Below are 17,079 nucleotides of genomic sequence, written 5' to 3' on the forward strand. Positions count from 1 at the left end.
GTAATAATTTCAAATAATGGCCCAAAGTGAAGCCGTTCTCATCAAAGAAGGTCTAAAGTGGACTTGTCTCAAATTCCACTTTAATTTTGTGAATAAAGTTCACGGAGAGAGCATGGTGGAGACAACGTCGAAGAATTCAGATGGAACCTTCAAACTTTCAACTGCTCAAACTCAAGTCAACTTTCCTTGTATATTTCCAGTCAAATTCAAGATTCTGTCTCATTATTTTTTTTTTCAATTGGACCTGATTTGATATTTGTATTCAAATATCCTTTCATTTATCTCCCTTTTGGCATGATTTTGTTGTCTTTAGGGTCCTTAAGATTTCAACATCTAAGCAAGTGTCCATTTTACCTCCATGTAACATATCTTTTGTCTCATTCCAAGGCATCAAAAGACTGAGTTTTTCTCTTGCTTTGTAGCTGTGCAAGTCTGTTCTCGTGAATGTCCCTTGCTTGCACTGCATATTAACCTCAGTTCAATTTTCAATAATCTCATTGAAGTATTCTTTTCACATATATATGACCCGAGGTAAAGCAACTCGAAAAGAAGAAAATAATGCTAGGAATACTGAGACCATATCTAAATTGAATTTGAAAAGTGATGTAAGTAAATAAATTCTGCGAATCCATCTTTTCTTTTGTAGCATGAACATTCAACCTAAACAAAGGATAAATAAAACACCATAAATAAGACCCCAACAAAGATCTCTTTTACGGGCACAACCATACGATAGAATTGGCACTCCCACCAATGACGTTTTACATTATCGCTGTTTAGCACAAAACACGAGAGTCCCTCTTGTTGTCTTTCCTCTCTTCCTCATCCATCGTATCACAAAGATTCCCACCTCTTGTCTCCGGCAAGCACATGACAAACAGCCCACAACACCCAATTACCAGGCCAAAAACCCCATAAGACACCACCCTGTTACCTGTCCGGCCGGCCGCCGCCACCAGCAACGGACTGAACACGCCGCCAAACACCACTGCCTGCCGCACCATCGACATCGCCGAGTTCCGCACGCACGTCGGGAACAACTCTAATGTGTATATCAACAACACATCGAGCGCCGTGCATCCACTAAAGAAAGAGACTAGCTCCAAGCCAATTTGCAGCTTTTGCCACACTTGGCCCTCCAAAATGCACATCACACTACAAAACCCACTAAGTGTTGTGAAGAATAGTAGTAAACTCCTCCTATTGAGCTTCCCTATAAGGAGGAAAGTGACCAGGGTCGATGGCAGTTCCGCGAGGGCGTTAAGCGTGACGCTCGAGTAGATGTCGAAGTCCAAGTTCCCGACCCCAAGCGGCATCCCGTAATACACCATCCCCATCCCGAACCCAACCAACATGACTGCACATAGCCGGCGAAAGGCCCATCTCTTCTCCCATAAGACCTTGATTGCCGAGAAGATGTCCATGTTGTTAAAAGGGTCCTCCTCGAGCGAGATCGAGGAGAAGCCCTTGGTGAGGGTGCTCACGCCCGGTTGTGCTATGCTCTTTAGGGTTTCCACAGCTTCTTCCCTGCGTCCAGTCACGTAGAGCCATCTCGGTGACTCGCAAACCAAGAAATGGACTAAGACGCAGTAGCCAATGGCCGGGACTGACGTCCAAATGTATAGAACTCTCCATGATGAACCTCGGTTCATGTAGGCGATTGCCGGCAGTGATAAAAACCCTAACGTGAAAACGAAGAATCCAATTATCCCGACACTCCCTCGCCACTTCTTGCCCACTAGTTCCGATGATAGCACGAGAGCACACGTGCCAATTGTCGCGCGTCCAAATCCAGTGGCGAATCTCAAGCCGAAGTAGATCCACACGTTGGTAGAGAAGACCGTAAGTAGGGATGAGCAAGACATTGCTAAACACGAGAGGAAGAGCATGTTTTTGCGGCCGAGCGAAGAGTCGGCGAGCGTCCCCAAAAGCAAACCGCCAATCAAGCATCCCATGAAGAAGGACGAAGCTGGTAAGCCCTTAATTACTGAGTTTGCGCATTGAAGGCCCCACTCAGATACTATAGAGGCGTGCTTGGGATAATCCCATTGCCATGAGGAACTACTCGGAAGTTTACAAACGTCAGAAATGGAGTTGCAATACTCATCGTCGAGATTCGCGCAGTGCCACGGCGGTAGAGCGTCGGTGAAAATGCTTATGAACGTTTGCTGCGCGTCGAAGAACCAAGCAAGCGACACAAGCGAGGCTTGCACGAGCTGAGCCCACCCAAAATCTTTCATCGACCGCTCGATCATTGAGTCCAACGACGGGTGGTGCTTCTCGAGCTTCGGAGGTTCTTGCTCGCCGCAGCCGGTGGCGGGTTGTGAGAGCAACGGAGTCGGGTCGGCCATTCTTTTAAGTGCTCTGCTTCTTGCTGGATTTGGAATTTCTTCTGTATAGGGGAAAAGGAGAGTGAAGTAGCTGATTTTAGAGATGAGTGTGACAGAGCAGAATGTGTAGGATCTATATTGTTCTTGCTTGTTGAGTATAGTGGGTGATGAGCGTTTCAACTGGGTAATAAATAGCTCCTAGGAAGGTTGCAGAGTGCTTTTGAGACTTGAACTTTTTATTCCGAGTTGTTGGAGTTGAGCTGGATATTAATCATGCGCAAAATGCCAAAAATGAAGTGTTGTGCATTTGGGGATAACCTGTAACATCTGATCTGTATTTAAATCAGTGAGGCACAGCCTCCACCTTCTTTATTACTAAAACACATCCTCTGTTTTTTTTACGTTAACTGACTAAATTACCCTTTAATCACAAGATTTGATTCGATATTTACAATTCACATTACGCCTCTCGTTCAACAAAACTAACCTCAATGTGCCTCTCCTTCGCATACCATATCTGTGCTAAGTTTCAAACAAAGTCAATTAGCTAACTCATCTATGCTGTCATTTTGAGTCGGTAAAAATAAAAGACGTCTTTTGTCTTAGTAGATTTTTGTTTCAAAATCAAAAATAATTTTTCCTTTTCGCAATCATGAATTCATAATTTGTTGAATTTGAGTTCTTAGAACTTCTTCACTTTACAACTTAATTTTATTCATAGAAAAGAAAATTGAGGGCTTGGATCACGAGCAATATTAAGAACATTCTTGATTGTTGAACAGTAAAAAATTAGTCTCTATCGTTTTCTTTCCTTTTCTTTTGTATTTTAAAGTTTATTTCGGTCTTTATGGCTTTAAGATCGGAAGGAACTAACAAATTAAAACCCTAAATTGAGTTTGTAGCTTTGAATACACATTCGAATTTTGTTTTTACTATTTTGGAGGAAAGAGTAAACGCATCTCTTCAATCTAAGTGCAAGAAAGAATGATTTCTTCTTTGAAGTAAATTAAACCGAGATACGAAAGTAGTAACTTATAATCATTGTTTACCTGAAAAAATGGTGTTATTAACCCTTAAATTATTCTTTTTTGTGCTTTTAACTCAGACGTTGAGTAATCTATGTGTGTCGATCGTTAATGGGCAGGTGTCTAATTGAATCTCACCCTTGTCGTTGACCCCGACTTCGAAATCATAATTGCTGCTATGATGTCTAGATGTCCCAACCATGTACAACTCTACTTTTTCCATACACACCAAGTGATTATGATCATAATATTCCACCCAAAGAACGTAAGCTCACCAAGAACACACGTCACGATCTCTATCATTGATTACATGTTGAATAGGATGTTTGGACTCAGCCAATACCATATAGGCACAAAGGGAAGTTGATTGCTCGACGATGCTTGTTCTCACTCGAGATCACGTGCCGAGTTTGGAGTAGACTTCTTCATGTAAGTTGTAACCCTACCTCGCAATAATACGTATGACCCGCCAAAAAAAATAAGGTTATTTAACCTAACGGGATCATGATTGGTGGATTAGCATGTGTATAATCTAATGCTCCGAACTTAGAGTGTGAGCTGGATTTAAATGACTCAGATCCACGTCAAGCTGACAAATTGTTGATATAATACAAGGAGGGCAAGAGATCATGTGCATCGAGACGGGGAAGATTCAGTAAAAGAACAGATGGACGAAGCCTTGCGCAACCTTCCACCTCGTGGCGATAAGGATCACGCGATGTCCTTTGCCTGTAAGCATCTATTCATATCCCTTTTGGATTCGTGCTATTGATTGACCCAAAGGGCACCACGTTTATGTACACAGAGACAAAAAACGATGATCGTGACAAGGAGGTGGGGACTCCAGCGTCTAAACGCTCCGTTCGTTTGGCGGAAAATATTTCTCTTTTGGAAAATATTTCCCGAAGTCATTTTGAAAAATATTTTTGAAACACGATTTTCGGTGTTTGGCTAAAATCGAAAAAGTTTCGGAAAATATTTTATGGTGCCGGTTCGGCGAATGGCGCGCCTTTGGGAGATGAATAAACGGGTCTAGGGTTTATAGCCGCCCTCGTGTTCCCTTCTGAGTGATGAACGGTACGCAGGTCAAATCGGGTTATGATGCGGTTGCGGGGCCGTACGAGTGTTGTTTGGAGTGATGTCAAATTCGAAGATTAGACAAAACCCTGTGCTTTTCGGCCCGGTCAAACCCGGGCCCGGCCCGTTGACCGGGTCCGCGGTTCGGAACCGAAACCGGGCCCGTAGGCCCACAGGCCCAGTTCCGGTTCCAAATTATTTTTTTTAAAAAATTCATTATTTAATTTTTTTTAATAAAACAATTTGAACTCTAATTGCCATGCGTTGTAAGTACATTGATCTCTAATTACAATTCTTGACTTTGGTGTATTGAACTCTAATTACAAGGCTTGGCTTGGATTTTATACACAACCCATTTGATGGTCTTTTCATTCCCATTCGATATGGGACTCTCGGCTTGCCTTGAACACCTTCAATGTGAGACTCTTGGCTTGTCTTCATGCAAATGCCAAGAGTCCATATCGAATGGGAATGAAAAGACCATCAAAGGGGTTGTGTATAAAACCCAAGCCAAGCCATGAGTAAGTGAAGTTGTATGCCTTTTGTGTCTACGATCCTTTGCTAGTTAAGAGCAAAGGGTTCCAAATTAAGGGACCGGTCTTACTGGTTCGGTTCCCGGTTCTGAGCGGAACCGGACCGAACCAGGAACTGATCACCCCTACAATTTACATTTGGGAACCGCGAACCGATTACCCCTACAATTTACATTTTGATTACAATTTATATTGAATAATTCATTATTTCATAATTTTATAATTCATTATTTTTTTATTTCATAATTTATTTTTTAAATTTTTAAAGGTTATGATGCGGTTGCCGGGCAGTACGAGTGTTGTTTGGAGTGATGTTTGTTGTTTAATCGGCGACGGGGCGGAAGCAAATCATAATTTTGCAATTAAGTCGAGAGTTGTAGAAATTTGATAGAGAAAATAAAACGAGGAACAATAAAAGGACACGAGAAATTTACGTGGTTCGATCTGAATTTCGGAACCTACGTTCACGTGGAGAACCGACAAATAATCCATTAATAAATCAGGGAATTATAGAGTTACAATCACTCATATACTCTAGTGTTTCCCAACCCTAGTATATACCCAATATCTACAGTATTTAATAACTCAACTCAATGGACTCTCTCTACGTACAAGTCTGTCCGAGCTCACGCCTCTGTTCTCTCGAGCTCTCGATTTCTCTGGACTTCTCTCTTCGCTTCGCCCACAATGGATGACAGCATACAAGAGGACATTCGGCGCCCGCAAGACAAGCCTCTGAAGCAGGAATGTCTATGGGTATGCATGCACATGGTCGTGTGCATGCATTACACGAGGAAGAAAAATGGAGACGTTCTTGCACATGGCCCTTCCTCTTTCTTCATTTATTAGCAAAGATAAAAGAAGCCAAAAGGAAAAAGCGATGGAGCAAAAGTCAAGAAGATGAAGACTTTGTAATATGTTCTTCAATTAATGCTCCTCGTTCGGCGACGAAAGAATTTCCAAGGCTGGATAATTCTTTCGTCTGCTCAAAACAAGCGTTTCTCATTAAATGCTCTGCGGTCGTGCTTCCTCATTTCGGCGTATTGACAAATGCTCCGAGAGCAGATCGGGTACCTTGCATGAATTCCAACTCGAGACACAATTTAATAATATCAATGAAAAATTAGAGTGTATGGGACTAGATGTAAATGGGCAAGAACCAAGGCTTACAGGACGCGCCACTAGCCAAGAATCAAGATCGGGATTGACAAGAATGCGCCACCAGCCAAGGATTAAAGATCGGGATTGACGAAGTTCACCACCAAGGCCTACTAAAAATCACTAGCTGAGGATATGAGACTTCGGAATTGGAGCAACTCACCACCAAAGATTACAGAAAATCACCAACAGAGGATACAGGGCTTCTTTGCTAACCATCAATGAAGAATCCACATTCCAAGGATATAGTCAATGATAGATATTTGCTCACATAGAGGCAAGTCTCATATATTCTCATTCATCAAAATCGTCTTACTTACATTCGAGAGTTCTCCTCATTATATAGAGGGATTATTATACAGGAAATAGATTAAGCATTAAAGATATGGGTAATTAATTAAGGACATAGGAACTAGAAAACACAATAAGGTCTTAGTAACTATAAAATGCATTAAACACCTAGAGACTTGAACTTAGATTCTTAAACCAACAATACTCTTAAGACTAAATACATTTGACCAAATGTAAAACGATTAAACTTAGACTCTAAATTTGTTCGTCATCCTTGGGAGCCGAATAGTCATCTTAGGAGATCTCCAAACAAAGATAGAAATCGATGAGAACAGCCTCCAGTCATTAGGAAGTCAATAGGGAGTCTCAAAATCGACAATAAATTTGTATAGCGATATTTCGGTAGTCGATCGACAACTATGAAATCGACAACTTATCCACCGAATCAATAACTTTTCCACATAATCGGCAACCATTCTTACTATTGATAACTAGCATGTATCGATATCTCGGTAGTTGTTCGATAACCATGAAATCGACAACTTGTCCACCGTATCAATAACTTTTCCACATAATCGGCAACAATTCTTACGTAACAATAACTAAAATGTAGAATTGACATGAGTTGATCGACAGAGCCCAATGCTCCCGCATCAATCTCCCCAGATTGTTAAAAATTTGTCCTCAAATCTTGTCATGGCTTCATTTCCAGGACGGCATCTCCAACGAACTAGATAGTACATCAGCTTCATATTAAAAAATATCTTCAAGGCTTGCTGATAAGCTGAAAAATGTATCAAACATATATTGATAAATGATTATCACTTTGAGAGAAAATGCTTGGGGGCATATGAAATGAAAGCGGTAAGTAATGTCTCCGGTTGCTATAATTTTTCCTCTTCATCTATGACTTCAACATTTGTCTCAACGCATATATCTGGAGATTCACCGTCCATAATATCATAGTTGCTTGATGGCATCTGGATGACGAGCATCTCTCCTTCTTCAATTTGTTCTGGGATCTCGTCTTGCTCCTTGGATTCGGACTCTACATGGTACGAATCTTGTTGAGTTTCTTGGAAATATGTACCTTTAGTTGAAGCTCTTTAACGAACTCGGGGCGCTTTTCCTTTTCTGTCTCCTGCTTTGAAAAATTCTCGGCTTGGTGAGAAGAAATATCTTCAAGGAAATATGCACCTTCGGTTGAAGGCTTAGCTGAAAATCTATTGCCACCCTTTAGTCATTTCTCTGGGAGAGTGATGTCCCTCTCCATTTGTCGGAGTTCAAAACGTAGCAAGTGCTCCTGCTGTTGCTGCACTTGTTTCCTTTAATCTTCCACCTCTATGTCTCGTAGATCTCTTTTTCGAGCTATAGAAAACTCAATGTTTGGTCCACGTCAACATCGACGATTGATATCTTTTAAACACCTCAAGGAATTTGAATAATTATTAGATTATTTCGAAGTAAAGACGAATTCATACAATGGCATGCAACTTGGGGAATATGCGCACTTGAATTGAGTGACGTAACTAAATTCTCTCCCTCGTCACTGGCCACATGCAATCTAAAAGCGATTTAGTTGCACTAGAAGAGTTACGCTTTGAAGGGACCTAAAAGTTTCCTCACGTGGAAGAATTCCCGGGCGCTTGTCTCGTCGCGGACCACTTCTGTGGCGGAGCAACTTGCGCCGATGGTCCATGCAAGCGCCCACCCAATAGTTTCTCCAGCCCATATCGCTCTGATCACCAGACGAATCTCGGTCTCGAAACCGCAACACATCCACACATTGTGTATACGAAAAGTAAGCATCGTTCCTGTTCGGTGGTCCCTTTGTGAATATTTTTCAATTGCCAGGGAGGGGGTCCTGACTCTTTGTCAAGCAGCTAGATGCTGCACTGTAGATTGGAATCTAGAGTTCAATTGAGATGCTTCCAAGAGCTCTTCAAGAGCATGTGTATGCGTTCATTAGCAAATGCGTCGAGTCGTTTTTGTCACAGTCGAATGCATTAGTAAGTCCATATCAGGACTGATGGGTAATAGGAGCTCACCCATTTCATGTTGATAGTATAGTAAGGCCGAAAAGGCCTAAAGAGGTGAATAAAGCCCATTGAGTTTAGGCTGATGTATAATGTTCATTTTCCAAACTGTGCTAGATTTAAATGAGCCGAAGCCCATGGCTCATAAAGAAACAATTCGTTGTAAATCCCTTAACTCGGATGTAGATGACCTGCTTTTGACCGGATCGGGAGATTGACTTAATTTGATGCCCAAAAGGTAACTCCAGGTGCAACCGGATTGCTAAACTAAAAAATAACAATCATGCATTACTATCATATAAGTTTGACATGGCACCTTATACTTTTAATGTGTAAGGCTAAGATGTACTTAGACCCGTCAAAATGGATCATAAACTCATTTCTTAATCCATATTTGATGGATTGGTTGTTATATGAATTAGTAATATTCAGTAAATGGATCATAAATGAGTTTGCACTCAACTATATAGGTCACAAATGGGACAAATATAGGTGTTAAATGGGTTTATAACTTACTTAGACCCAACCCACCTATATGACTTTCTCTCGCCCTCACTCACTCCGTGCTTTCACTTTAGTATGGGTATAATTTTTCCTAAATTTGGTTAAAGATAAAAGTGTTTTAGTAATATAGATCTGATCGGGTCGAGTAAGAGTCAATTCTATATTGCATGAAAATGGGTCACCATCTAAAGATTAAGATGCAATGGGAGAAGTGCTCATTGAGAGTGAAATATCCCACCATCTTTAAGCTCTACATGAAACACAAAAAAGAATGATGAAAAGAACAAAATAAACTTTTTTGTTTATGAGGAAGTCCACCTTAAGTAGGAAAATCTTAAGCCAGTAAGATAACTCACCATTTCAAGAATCAGATGAGATGTGAGCCTAATGTCTGATGGGTGCATAAGTGACGTGGAGAATCGAACTTGTGTCGTGCGCCTAATCAAAACGAGTCATTCTCACGTGGTTAAAATGAAAGGAATAAAGAAAGTTGCCAAAGTCTTGTAGATGGGGAAACCATTTTCGTACCGTGAAAGGGGACATCCTTTACTTCTTTCAGGAGGAACCAAAGCCAATATGGTCCTTAACTCGTCAGAGTGTCTCAAGCCAAAGATATTTGTCTCGCAAGAGAAGTAGCGTCAGGAAAGTAACCAAAAGGAAAAGAATAGCTTCCCAACACACCAAAAAGTCATTCTTTTCTTTCCCAATGTTCATGCAAAGGACTGCATCGAGTATATAAGCGTGTGCTCTCTCCCTTCTTCTTTCTTCACCAACTGATTCTCTTTCCCAATACGCAACTTCTAATCACAAGCCACATTATGTCCTTGAATCCGGCTGGTGATGGCACAGGCACAAGCACGGCCTCGGCCACGGGCACGGGCACGAGCACAGGCACAGGCACGGGCCCTAGTGCGGGCACGACTCCGAACTACCAGCTCTATTGGTGCTATCAATGCCACCGTATGGTCCGGATAGCGGCTGCCAATCCATCCGAGATCATTTGCCCGCGATGCTTCGGCCAATTCGTCGGGGAAATCGACAATCCTAGCCCGAGATTAGTGGTCGACTTCACCCAGTTCGATCCTTCTCCAGAAGCCCGATTGCTCGAAGCCCTTTCCCTCGTCCTCGACCCTCCGATTCGGCATTTCAACAACCTCAGTCTCGACAATCAGGGATCCGAGCTTCGAGGCCGATCTCGACTTAGACCGCGGGGTGATGTCCCTGATCTTGTGGAAAGAGATTTTACGCATCCTGAGGGTGATTTCATAGAGCTGAGGCCAATGCCTAGGCCGAGGCCAAGGCCACGGCGGAGGAACCGAAGTCTTGACAGTAGAGAGAGCCTGGACCTGGATGGCAACGGCATCTATGACAGGCCCTTCACTTGGATCTTTCTTACGCCAGCTGATCCTTCTCGTCCAATCATACCGCCTCCTAGGAGAGAGGGCACAGTAGCGAGAGGAATAGATCCTAGGGATTTCTTTTTAGGGCGGGGGCTCGAACAGCTGATAGAGGAATTGACACAGAACGACCGTCCCGGCCCACCTCCGGCCCCTGACAATGCCATCAATGCGATACCGACCGTGACGATCGAACCAAGCCACTTAAAAAATGACTCGGAGAGTTGTCCTGTGTGCAAGGAGGATTTCAAGGTCGGCGGGGAAGCGAGGGAACTGCCTTGCCATCACTTGTACCATTCGGATTGTATCGTCCCGTGGCTGCAGCTCCACAACTCCTGCCCGGTCTGCAGGCAGGAAGTGCCGCTTGTTTCTTATCCCGAGGTTCCAGGGGACGACTCGGAGTCGCACGATGAAGAAGGAAGGTGCTCCAGATGGCTGCGACGGAGGCATCTGTGGCCGTTTCGAGCCAGGCACAGGCAAAATCACCCACCAGGTAACGGTTCCTAGTGCTTTCTCACTCAAGTAATCGACACAATAATTGAAACCGAGGATCAAAGCGCCATGCTTTTGATCTTCTCAAATCCTGTCAATGCCTGTCCAACTACTAATTAGATGCGAAATTGCTTTAAAGCTTCTCAATGTACGATACTTGTACCAATGCAATATTGCCAATAAATACTTTGGCCGATTCCAACGTTACTTCTCGATGAAAAAACCTTCACAACTGTCAAGCTTTCGGATGGCCATGCTTCAATACTTCATAATTTCTGTAACTGCATGTGCATCATCTTAATCTTTATACTGTAGCTCTTTTATCATTTCACTGTCCTCTTTTTCCTTTCGGCAGCTAACTCGTGGTGGAATTCCTGCAGCATTCTGTAGCTCGTTAGATTTCGCAATTGCCATCGCCGGGAGAGTTCTTAATCGATTTGTATGATAGAAAACATTGGGTAGGATTTAAAGCACAAAATGCATCATGTCCCTAACTCTAAACAGGGTGCGCTACGTTACAGGATGATCATCATCAATCATGGTATGGTAGTATGACAGATTGACCCAGTATGTGACCTCTAGCTTCAACAATTAAATCACTTCATATTGGAAAGACCATTCGAATTTGTGATCATAGCAAAGCCATTGTAAAGTTTGATATCACACATGTTTAATCTACAACCGACCCCGAGAACCATCGTCTGAAGGAGAACACATTAGCATTTGCTGGAACTTCATATCGAATCGTCCACTATGCTATCTTCAATTTGCTTCGTTGTGCATTACTTTTACTCATTCTGGGATTGCCCGCACCCGACCCGAACTTCTATCGGACTTGGTTTTATGCACAAAAAAAAAAAAAAGTTGTAGTGATTCTTTCTTGTATAATACTCTGAAAGCTGCATCGCTCCTCGGGGCTTTGACATGCTTGTTCACCATGTATTGATAATGGCAAAGGCTGCAGTTTCTTTCAAGTTCACTCAGCGCCCTGAGATTCTCACTGTTCGGAAACCTTTGGTTCCCAAGGGGAACTAGGTTGGAGCTATTTTAACAAAATTACTAAAAATAAAAAGGGAATAACACTAATAATCCTTAAACTTTGACCCAATGTGCAATACAATCCTTAAAATTTTAATTTGTTCAATTTGATCATTGAACTATTCCTATACGTTCAATATAGCCCTTTTGTTTGATCAAATAATAACAAGTTAGACATTATTCGATCAAATCAAATATTGAATGGTGGGTTAGACTCTTGAAATGATGGTTCACTACGATATAAGAATATATGACCGTGAATTCCATTTTCTTATCCGTTTATATGCATAAATTCATTGTTGCGTCTTTCCTTAAAACCTAATAGATTGAAGGACATGTCTACAAATTCTGTTAACTTGAATGAATGAAATGACGACATTAAACTCCTGAATACTGTCTTGGGACTACATTGAGCATCTAGTAGTAATTCATGGACCACACTGAATAAGTAAAAAGTTTAGGGATGGCGTTATACATTGGGTCAAAGTTTAGGGATTAGTAGTATTATTTTCCCCAAAATAAAAGGTATGAAAAGAATATAAGCTAACAGAAAGTGTAGCAAGTCCATGTCATCCGAATTCTTTATAATAAAATAAGGTGTAATTTGAATGAAGTAGAATTTGTACATGGAAATCAACAGCTCTAATTACTAAATTACATTTGATTAGTGATTCTTCTTACTTGATTGGTAAGGATTAAACAATCTAAGTATTCTCAATTTTAGGCATACATATTGGGCCATAATAATCATCACTCTTAGAGACACGCTATATGGTCTAACAAGGGAAAATGATATAAATGGTCCATGCATTTTGGTCCAATATGCAATGTTTTCCATGAACTTTTAATTTATTCAATATAATCCATGAACTTTGGCTCAATGTGCAATATTGTCCCTAGACTATTAATTTATTCAATGTGATCTCAGATTTGGGCAAGGCCTGGCCTCGCTGGCCACAGCGGAAAAAAAAACGTAAATAAAATCATAAAAACATAAAATAAAATATTTATAATTCTTAAAAATTACAAAACTTCTTCATGCCAGCGCCAGCCATGCCACATAGGACAGCAGATATCCACGTCTGCGATTTTTTACCTAAATTGGCTAGAATGACTAAATTGGCAAATTGTCAAAAGTTTAGGATTAAATTGGCCAAATTAAAAAAGTTTAGAACTAAGTTGGCATTTGTACAATAATTTAGGACTGTTTTGGTAATTTTCCTAGTCCAACCCTAAGTAAGTTTAAATTGAATATATCTTACATATTATCCTTAATCATAGAGAACTGTATTCATGACGGACACATGCATATGATATATATAGTAAAATGAAAGGAAACAAAAGGGAAAAAATTGCCTCGACCAGTTACCGGGATGACCCTAAAATCAGCCTGGAACCAACTAGCTCAGTTCCAAGGTAAACAAGATCAATTCCCAGTTCAAAAAGCTAAAATAGGGTCTTAAAACCTACCCACCCTAATGGACACTGTATTTTGGTCTAGCATGCAATGTCGTCTTTGAACTTTTAATTTGTTCAATATGGTCCATAAACTTTGACCCAATGTACAATTTCATCACTAAACTTTCAATTTGGACCACATTTGGGTGAGACCTAGCCTTGCCAGCCACAATAGAAAAAAAATGTAAATAAAAAATATATAAATATATATAATTAAAAAAATTGCAAAAACTATCCACATCAGCGCCAGCGTGCCATATAGGCCAATTAGCGTCCACGTCAGTAATTTCTAACTAGAAGGATTATATTGGTAAATTGTCAGAATGTTTAGGACTAAATTGGTCAAATTGAAAAGTTTAAGACTGAATTGGCATATGTACAATAGTTTAGGATTGTTTTGGTAATTTTTCCAATCCAAACCTAAGTAAGTTTTTTAATTCTTTTTTTTAAATTGAAAATATTCGTTTTTTTTGTCGAAAAAAAAATAAGGGGAATTGTTCTTAAGCATGGAGAATTGTATATTTGACAAATTATCCTTAATCGGGGAGAATTATATTCATGTTGAACACATGCATATGATATATATATAGTAAAATGAAAGAAAACAAAAGGGAAGAAAATGCTCGACTAGTTAACGGGTTGACCCTAAAACCGGTCAATTCCAAGGTCAACATGGTCGATTCCCAGTTTCAAAAACTAAAACGGAGTCTTGGAACCTGCCCACCCTACCACCAATCAGCCTCATCCAAATGTATATACGGACGACTCAATCTATCGATATCCACTATAATCAAGACCAGATCCCATCAAATTCTACGTTTAAGATAAAAGTTACACATCTCAATCCATTTCCATTATGGATGTGTAGTTTGTCTTGTGTTCTGAACAACTCATCCTTATGATCCTTGTTTAATGTCGGAAGAGCGTGACCAAGTTCAGTGTAAAGAACAAACAAGAATGGGGGCCCATCCGTAATTAGAAATTCATAAATGGGCATGCCATGTGCAGTCATTCGGCTAATCCAAACTACTGGATACACGATAAGAAAGCCCATTAAAAGACATTCTCTAGTGTCAAATACTTGCAAAGAAAAGTGCAATTTTGCTCCAAAAAAAAGCTATGTTCATGTCTGCATACACAAAAGAAGAGTGCATGCCTTTTATTAGTACCTCTTGGTAACGAACAATGCGAGAAAAGCATTCCGAGAACAATTATAATGTAAGATGGATAGACCGCTTATTTTGTCACTTTCGACCCATCATTTTTCGACAACGTCCGATCCGGAGATCCCTAAGTCTGCGTTTGGTGGCACGAATAGAATAATATCTAGATCAGATAAGATCCGACATAGGGGATGGGATAGATCCGGATTGGATATAAAATTTTAAAAATTAACTTAACAGTTCCCACACACCAAGAAAACCCCATCTCAGGCGAGACTCATTGTCATTGGCATTTCTCATCGACAGCACCCCACCACCACAGCACCCCACCACCACTACGATGGCCGTCCACCTTGACCGTCTCTCACTCCGACATCCTCAAGTATTCTCGTCGGTGCCCTTGCTCACGGCTTACTTGGAAGACTAGAGCTCAGCACCTCATCCGTGGCTCCCTCCCTTTCTTAGATGTTTTTCTAGCTTTTCCATTATTACCGAATCATCTCTTGATTCCTCTCTCTACTTCACCTCTGATTACTCATTCTCAGCCCCCATTGTTCCCTAATCTATCTCTTGGTCAACTCTGAACTAGCCCCCCCCCCCCCCCCCCTCCCAGTAGCTTCACCACAGTAGCTCCACCTTCAAATCATATCTTAGGTTGCACCAAATATATGATGAGATATTTCTACAATCCAAAAGATATTTGGAGGATTTCAAATCCCCCTTATATCCTAATCCAAATCTAAACGACCAAACGCAGGTTAATAGTGATAAACTAGGGTTCACCTCAGTTATCTTTTTATATATATCCTACGTATTCTAACATTTAAGTCATTACTAGAATATTTTGTATCACCACATGGCACAATATTAATGGAGGGTTTATCTAGAGTTGAGTAGGCCCGACCTCACTTTTGGACAACCCAAAATAGGGAAGAAGTTAAAAAAGAACTTAAGCGGAAGCGAATACACTGGGTAAGAGGAGGCAAGAATATATTCTAAGCTGTTACCTTGATCTAATTGTATTTTGAATCTCACATAAGTATACTTGATCTTTTGAAGAAGCATCAACGAACGAACCATGACAAAAGAAGACAACATACGCAACGATATATTACATTTATCACTTCCTTATTACATTCTTAGATGATGAATATATGGCATAGCGTAAGACACACTCTTGGCAGAAAATGATACATAAAAAAATGAATACAATCTAGAGATACTCACATGAGGGAGTCCAAAAAGATGTCTCTCCCCATGTGGGCTTCGCCACCTAGCTAGCTAAACCCTCAATTACCCTTACATAACATATTATTTTGGTCAATATCATCAGGAATTTCCCCTTTGGAATAATGAAGAGATTTACTATGAATGGTAAAAGGAATATATCAACAGAAGCTCCATAGCCGGATATCTTCAGCTTCTTCTAAAAGCTCCTCGACCGTAGGAGGATCAAATGACGCCGCGGCGATGTTATTGTACATTACTTGATCCACGTACTTCGGTGATTGGAGGGTATCGAAATTACACCAAAAATCCATCATATCCATCGATTCGCTAGGAGTGTACGCCCCGACACATTGCGCAAGCGACACTTCGTCGTCTAGTTGATCCGACGGCGAGGAACACAAAGATGGGGACGAGACAAATGAGGGAGGGGTGGCAGCAGATGTGGCGGCAGTGGTGACGATGACATTATTATCAGCACCACTGCCATTTGCTGCCGCCGCCGCGGCGACTCGCTGGATGGACTTGGGGGACATGGAGGCATTGGGAGGGACATGGTGGTGTGAGGAGGAGAGAGGGAAGTTGAAAGTGGCTGAAGAGCCCTTGATGCAGAGGAGAGCAGCGTCATAGGCTCTAGCTGCTGCCTCAGCAGTGGAATAAGAGCCCAACCAAATCCTCGTCTTCTGGTTTGGTGCTCTTATCTCCGAGACCCATGAGCCCCAGCTTCTCATCCTCACTCCCTTGTACTTCTTTCTCAATGCACTGGCTGATGGCATGGATGACTCTGGCTCACTCTTCACCATTGGCAAAACAATGCCGCCAGAGAGAGATAGAGATCAGCAAGAATGTTTCAAAGAGAGAGACTATGGGGTGATGAGATGGAAAGGGTTGGCTCAATATGGTGGATTTTCAGTGAGAGTGTCTTCTCCGTTTGCTTTTTGGCTGTTGTTCTTGCGAAAGTGAAAGGAGTAATGAAGGGTCAGAACACAAATGAGGGAGTAAAAAGAGGATGCTGATTTATAGATTCATAAAATTGTAGCCCAAGAAACAAGCAGGCAGCTTCCTTCATCCTTATTTAAAAGTGTGGGGTTTTGGATATATGGATGACAGGTATTTTTTTCTTATTATTTTTACATATCATGAGAGAGATATATGATATTGGATTTATGCTCCTCTAGCTTATTCCAAACATATTCTTACCGACCGGTACTTGACAGTGAAAGTAAGGGCCAGGTTTTTGAATGAGTCAAAGGGCCTTTATTGCTTTCTGCAAAATCACCCAAAATGTCAAAGACGACACAGAGTTGGCGATTGGCGTGCTGATATGACTGCAAGGAGAATGACCATGGA

At 41.2% G+C, this 17,079-nt stretch overlaps 3 protein-coding genes and 1 long non-coding RNA gene across 5 annotated transcripts; 1 reads left to right on the plus strand and 3 right to left on the minus strand.

Moving 5' to 3' along the window:
- Positions 1-592: 592 nt before the first annotated feature.
- LOC115676494 (organic cation/carnitine transporter 3-like) lies at positions 593-2,615 on the minus strand. The gene has a single exon (XM_030599439.2). The coding sequence runs from the start codon at positions 2,349-2,351 to the stop codon at positions 777-779; it is 1,575 nt and encodes a 524-aa protein (XP_030455299.2). The 5' UTR covers positions 2,352-2,615; the 3' UTR covers positions 593-776.
- A 4,331-nt stretch (positions 2,616-6,946) lies between these two features.
- LOC130138117 (uncharacterized) lies at positions 6,947-7,737 on the minus strand. Its single transcript, XR_008816529.1, has 2 exons — positions 7,505-7,737; positions 6,947-7,198 (listed from the first exon to the last, which is right to left on the minus strand). It is a non-coding gene; the product is annotated as an uncharacterized LOC130138117 (long non-coding RNA).
- A 1,988-nt stretch (positions 7,738-9,725) lies between these two features.
- Positions 9,726-11,475, plus strand: LOC115676354 (E3 ubiquitin-protein ligase RZF1-like). 2 transcript variants are annotated; one of them, XM_056311211.1, is made up of 2 exons: positions 9,726-10,844; positions 11,224-11,475. In XM_056311211.1, the coding sequence occupies exons 1-2, from the start codon at positions 9,773-9,775 to the stop codon at positions 11,286-11,288; spliced, it is 1,137 nt and encodes a 378-aa protein (XP_056167186.1). In that variant the 5' UTR covers positions 9,726-9,772; the 3' UTR covers positions 11,289-11,475. The 2 variants fall into 2 exon arrangements, with proteins under 2 accessions (XP_056167186.1, XP_056167187.1); XM_056311212.1 differs by having other exon boundaries at positions 9,727-10,844; positions 11,199-11,475.
- Positions 11,476-15,599: 4,124 nt separating this feature from the next.
- On the minus strand, positions 15,600-16,768 carry LOC115676288 (ethylene-responsive transcription factor ERF014). Its single transcript, XM_030599170.2, has one exon. The coding sequence runs from the start codon at positions 16,530-16,532 to the stop codon at positions 15,891-15,893; it is 642 nt and encodes a 213-aa protein (XP_030455030.2). The 5' UTR covers positions 16,533-16,768; the 3' UTR covers positions 15,600-15,890.
- Positions 16,769-17,079: the final 311 nt, after the last annotated feature.

The sequence above is a fragment of the Syzygium oleosum genome, unplaced genomic scaffold (assembly GCF_021117445.2).
Source record: "Syzygium oleosum isolate NSW1041296 unplaced genomic scaffold, Sole_v2.1 Sole_v2.05, whole genome shotgun sequence".
In the NCBI taxonomy this organism is placed as follows: Eukaryota; Viridiplantae; Streptophyta; class Magnoliopsida; order Myrtales; family Myrtaceae; genus Syzygium; species Syzygium oleosum.

Bases quoted from the DNA above. Each gene is read 5' to 3' on its own strand.
- LOC115676494 (XM_030599439.2), bottom strand. From the start codon at position 2,351: ATGGCCGACCCGACTCCGTTGCTCTCACAACCCGCCACCGGCTGCGGC.
- LOC115676288 (XM_030599170.2), bottom strand. From the start codon at position 16,532: ATGGTGAAGAGTGAGCCAGAGTCATCCATGCCATCAGCCAGTGCATTG.
- LOC115676354 (XM_056311211.1), top strand. From the start codon at position 9,773: ATGTCCTTGAATCCGGCTGGTGATGGCACAGGCACAAGCACGGCCTCG. The intron at 10,845-11,223 runs GTAACGGTTCCT...GAATTCCTGCAG, and splicing joins CAGGCAAAATCACCCACCAG to CATTCTGTAGCTCGTTAGAT.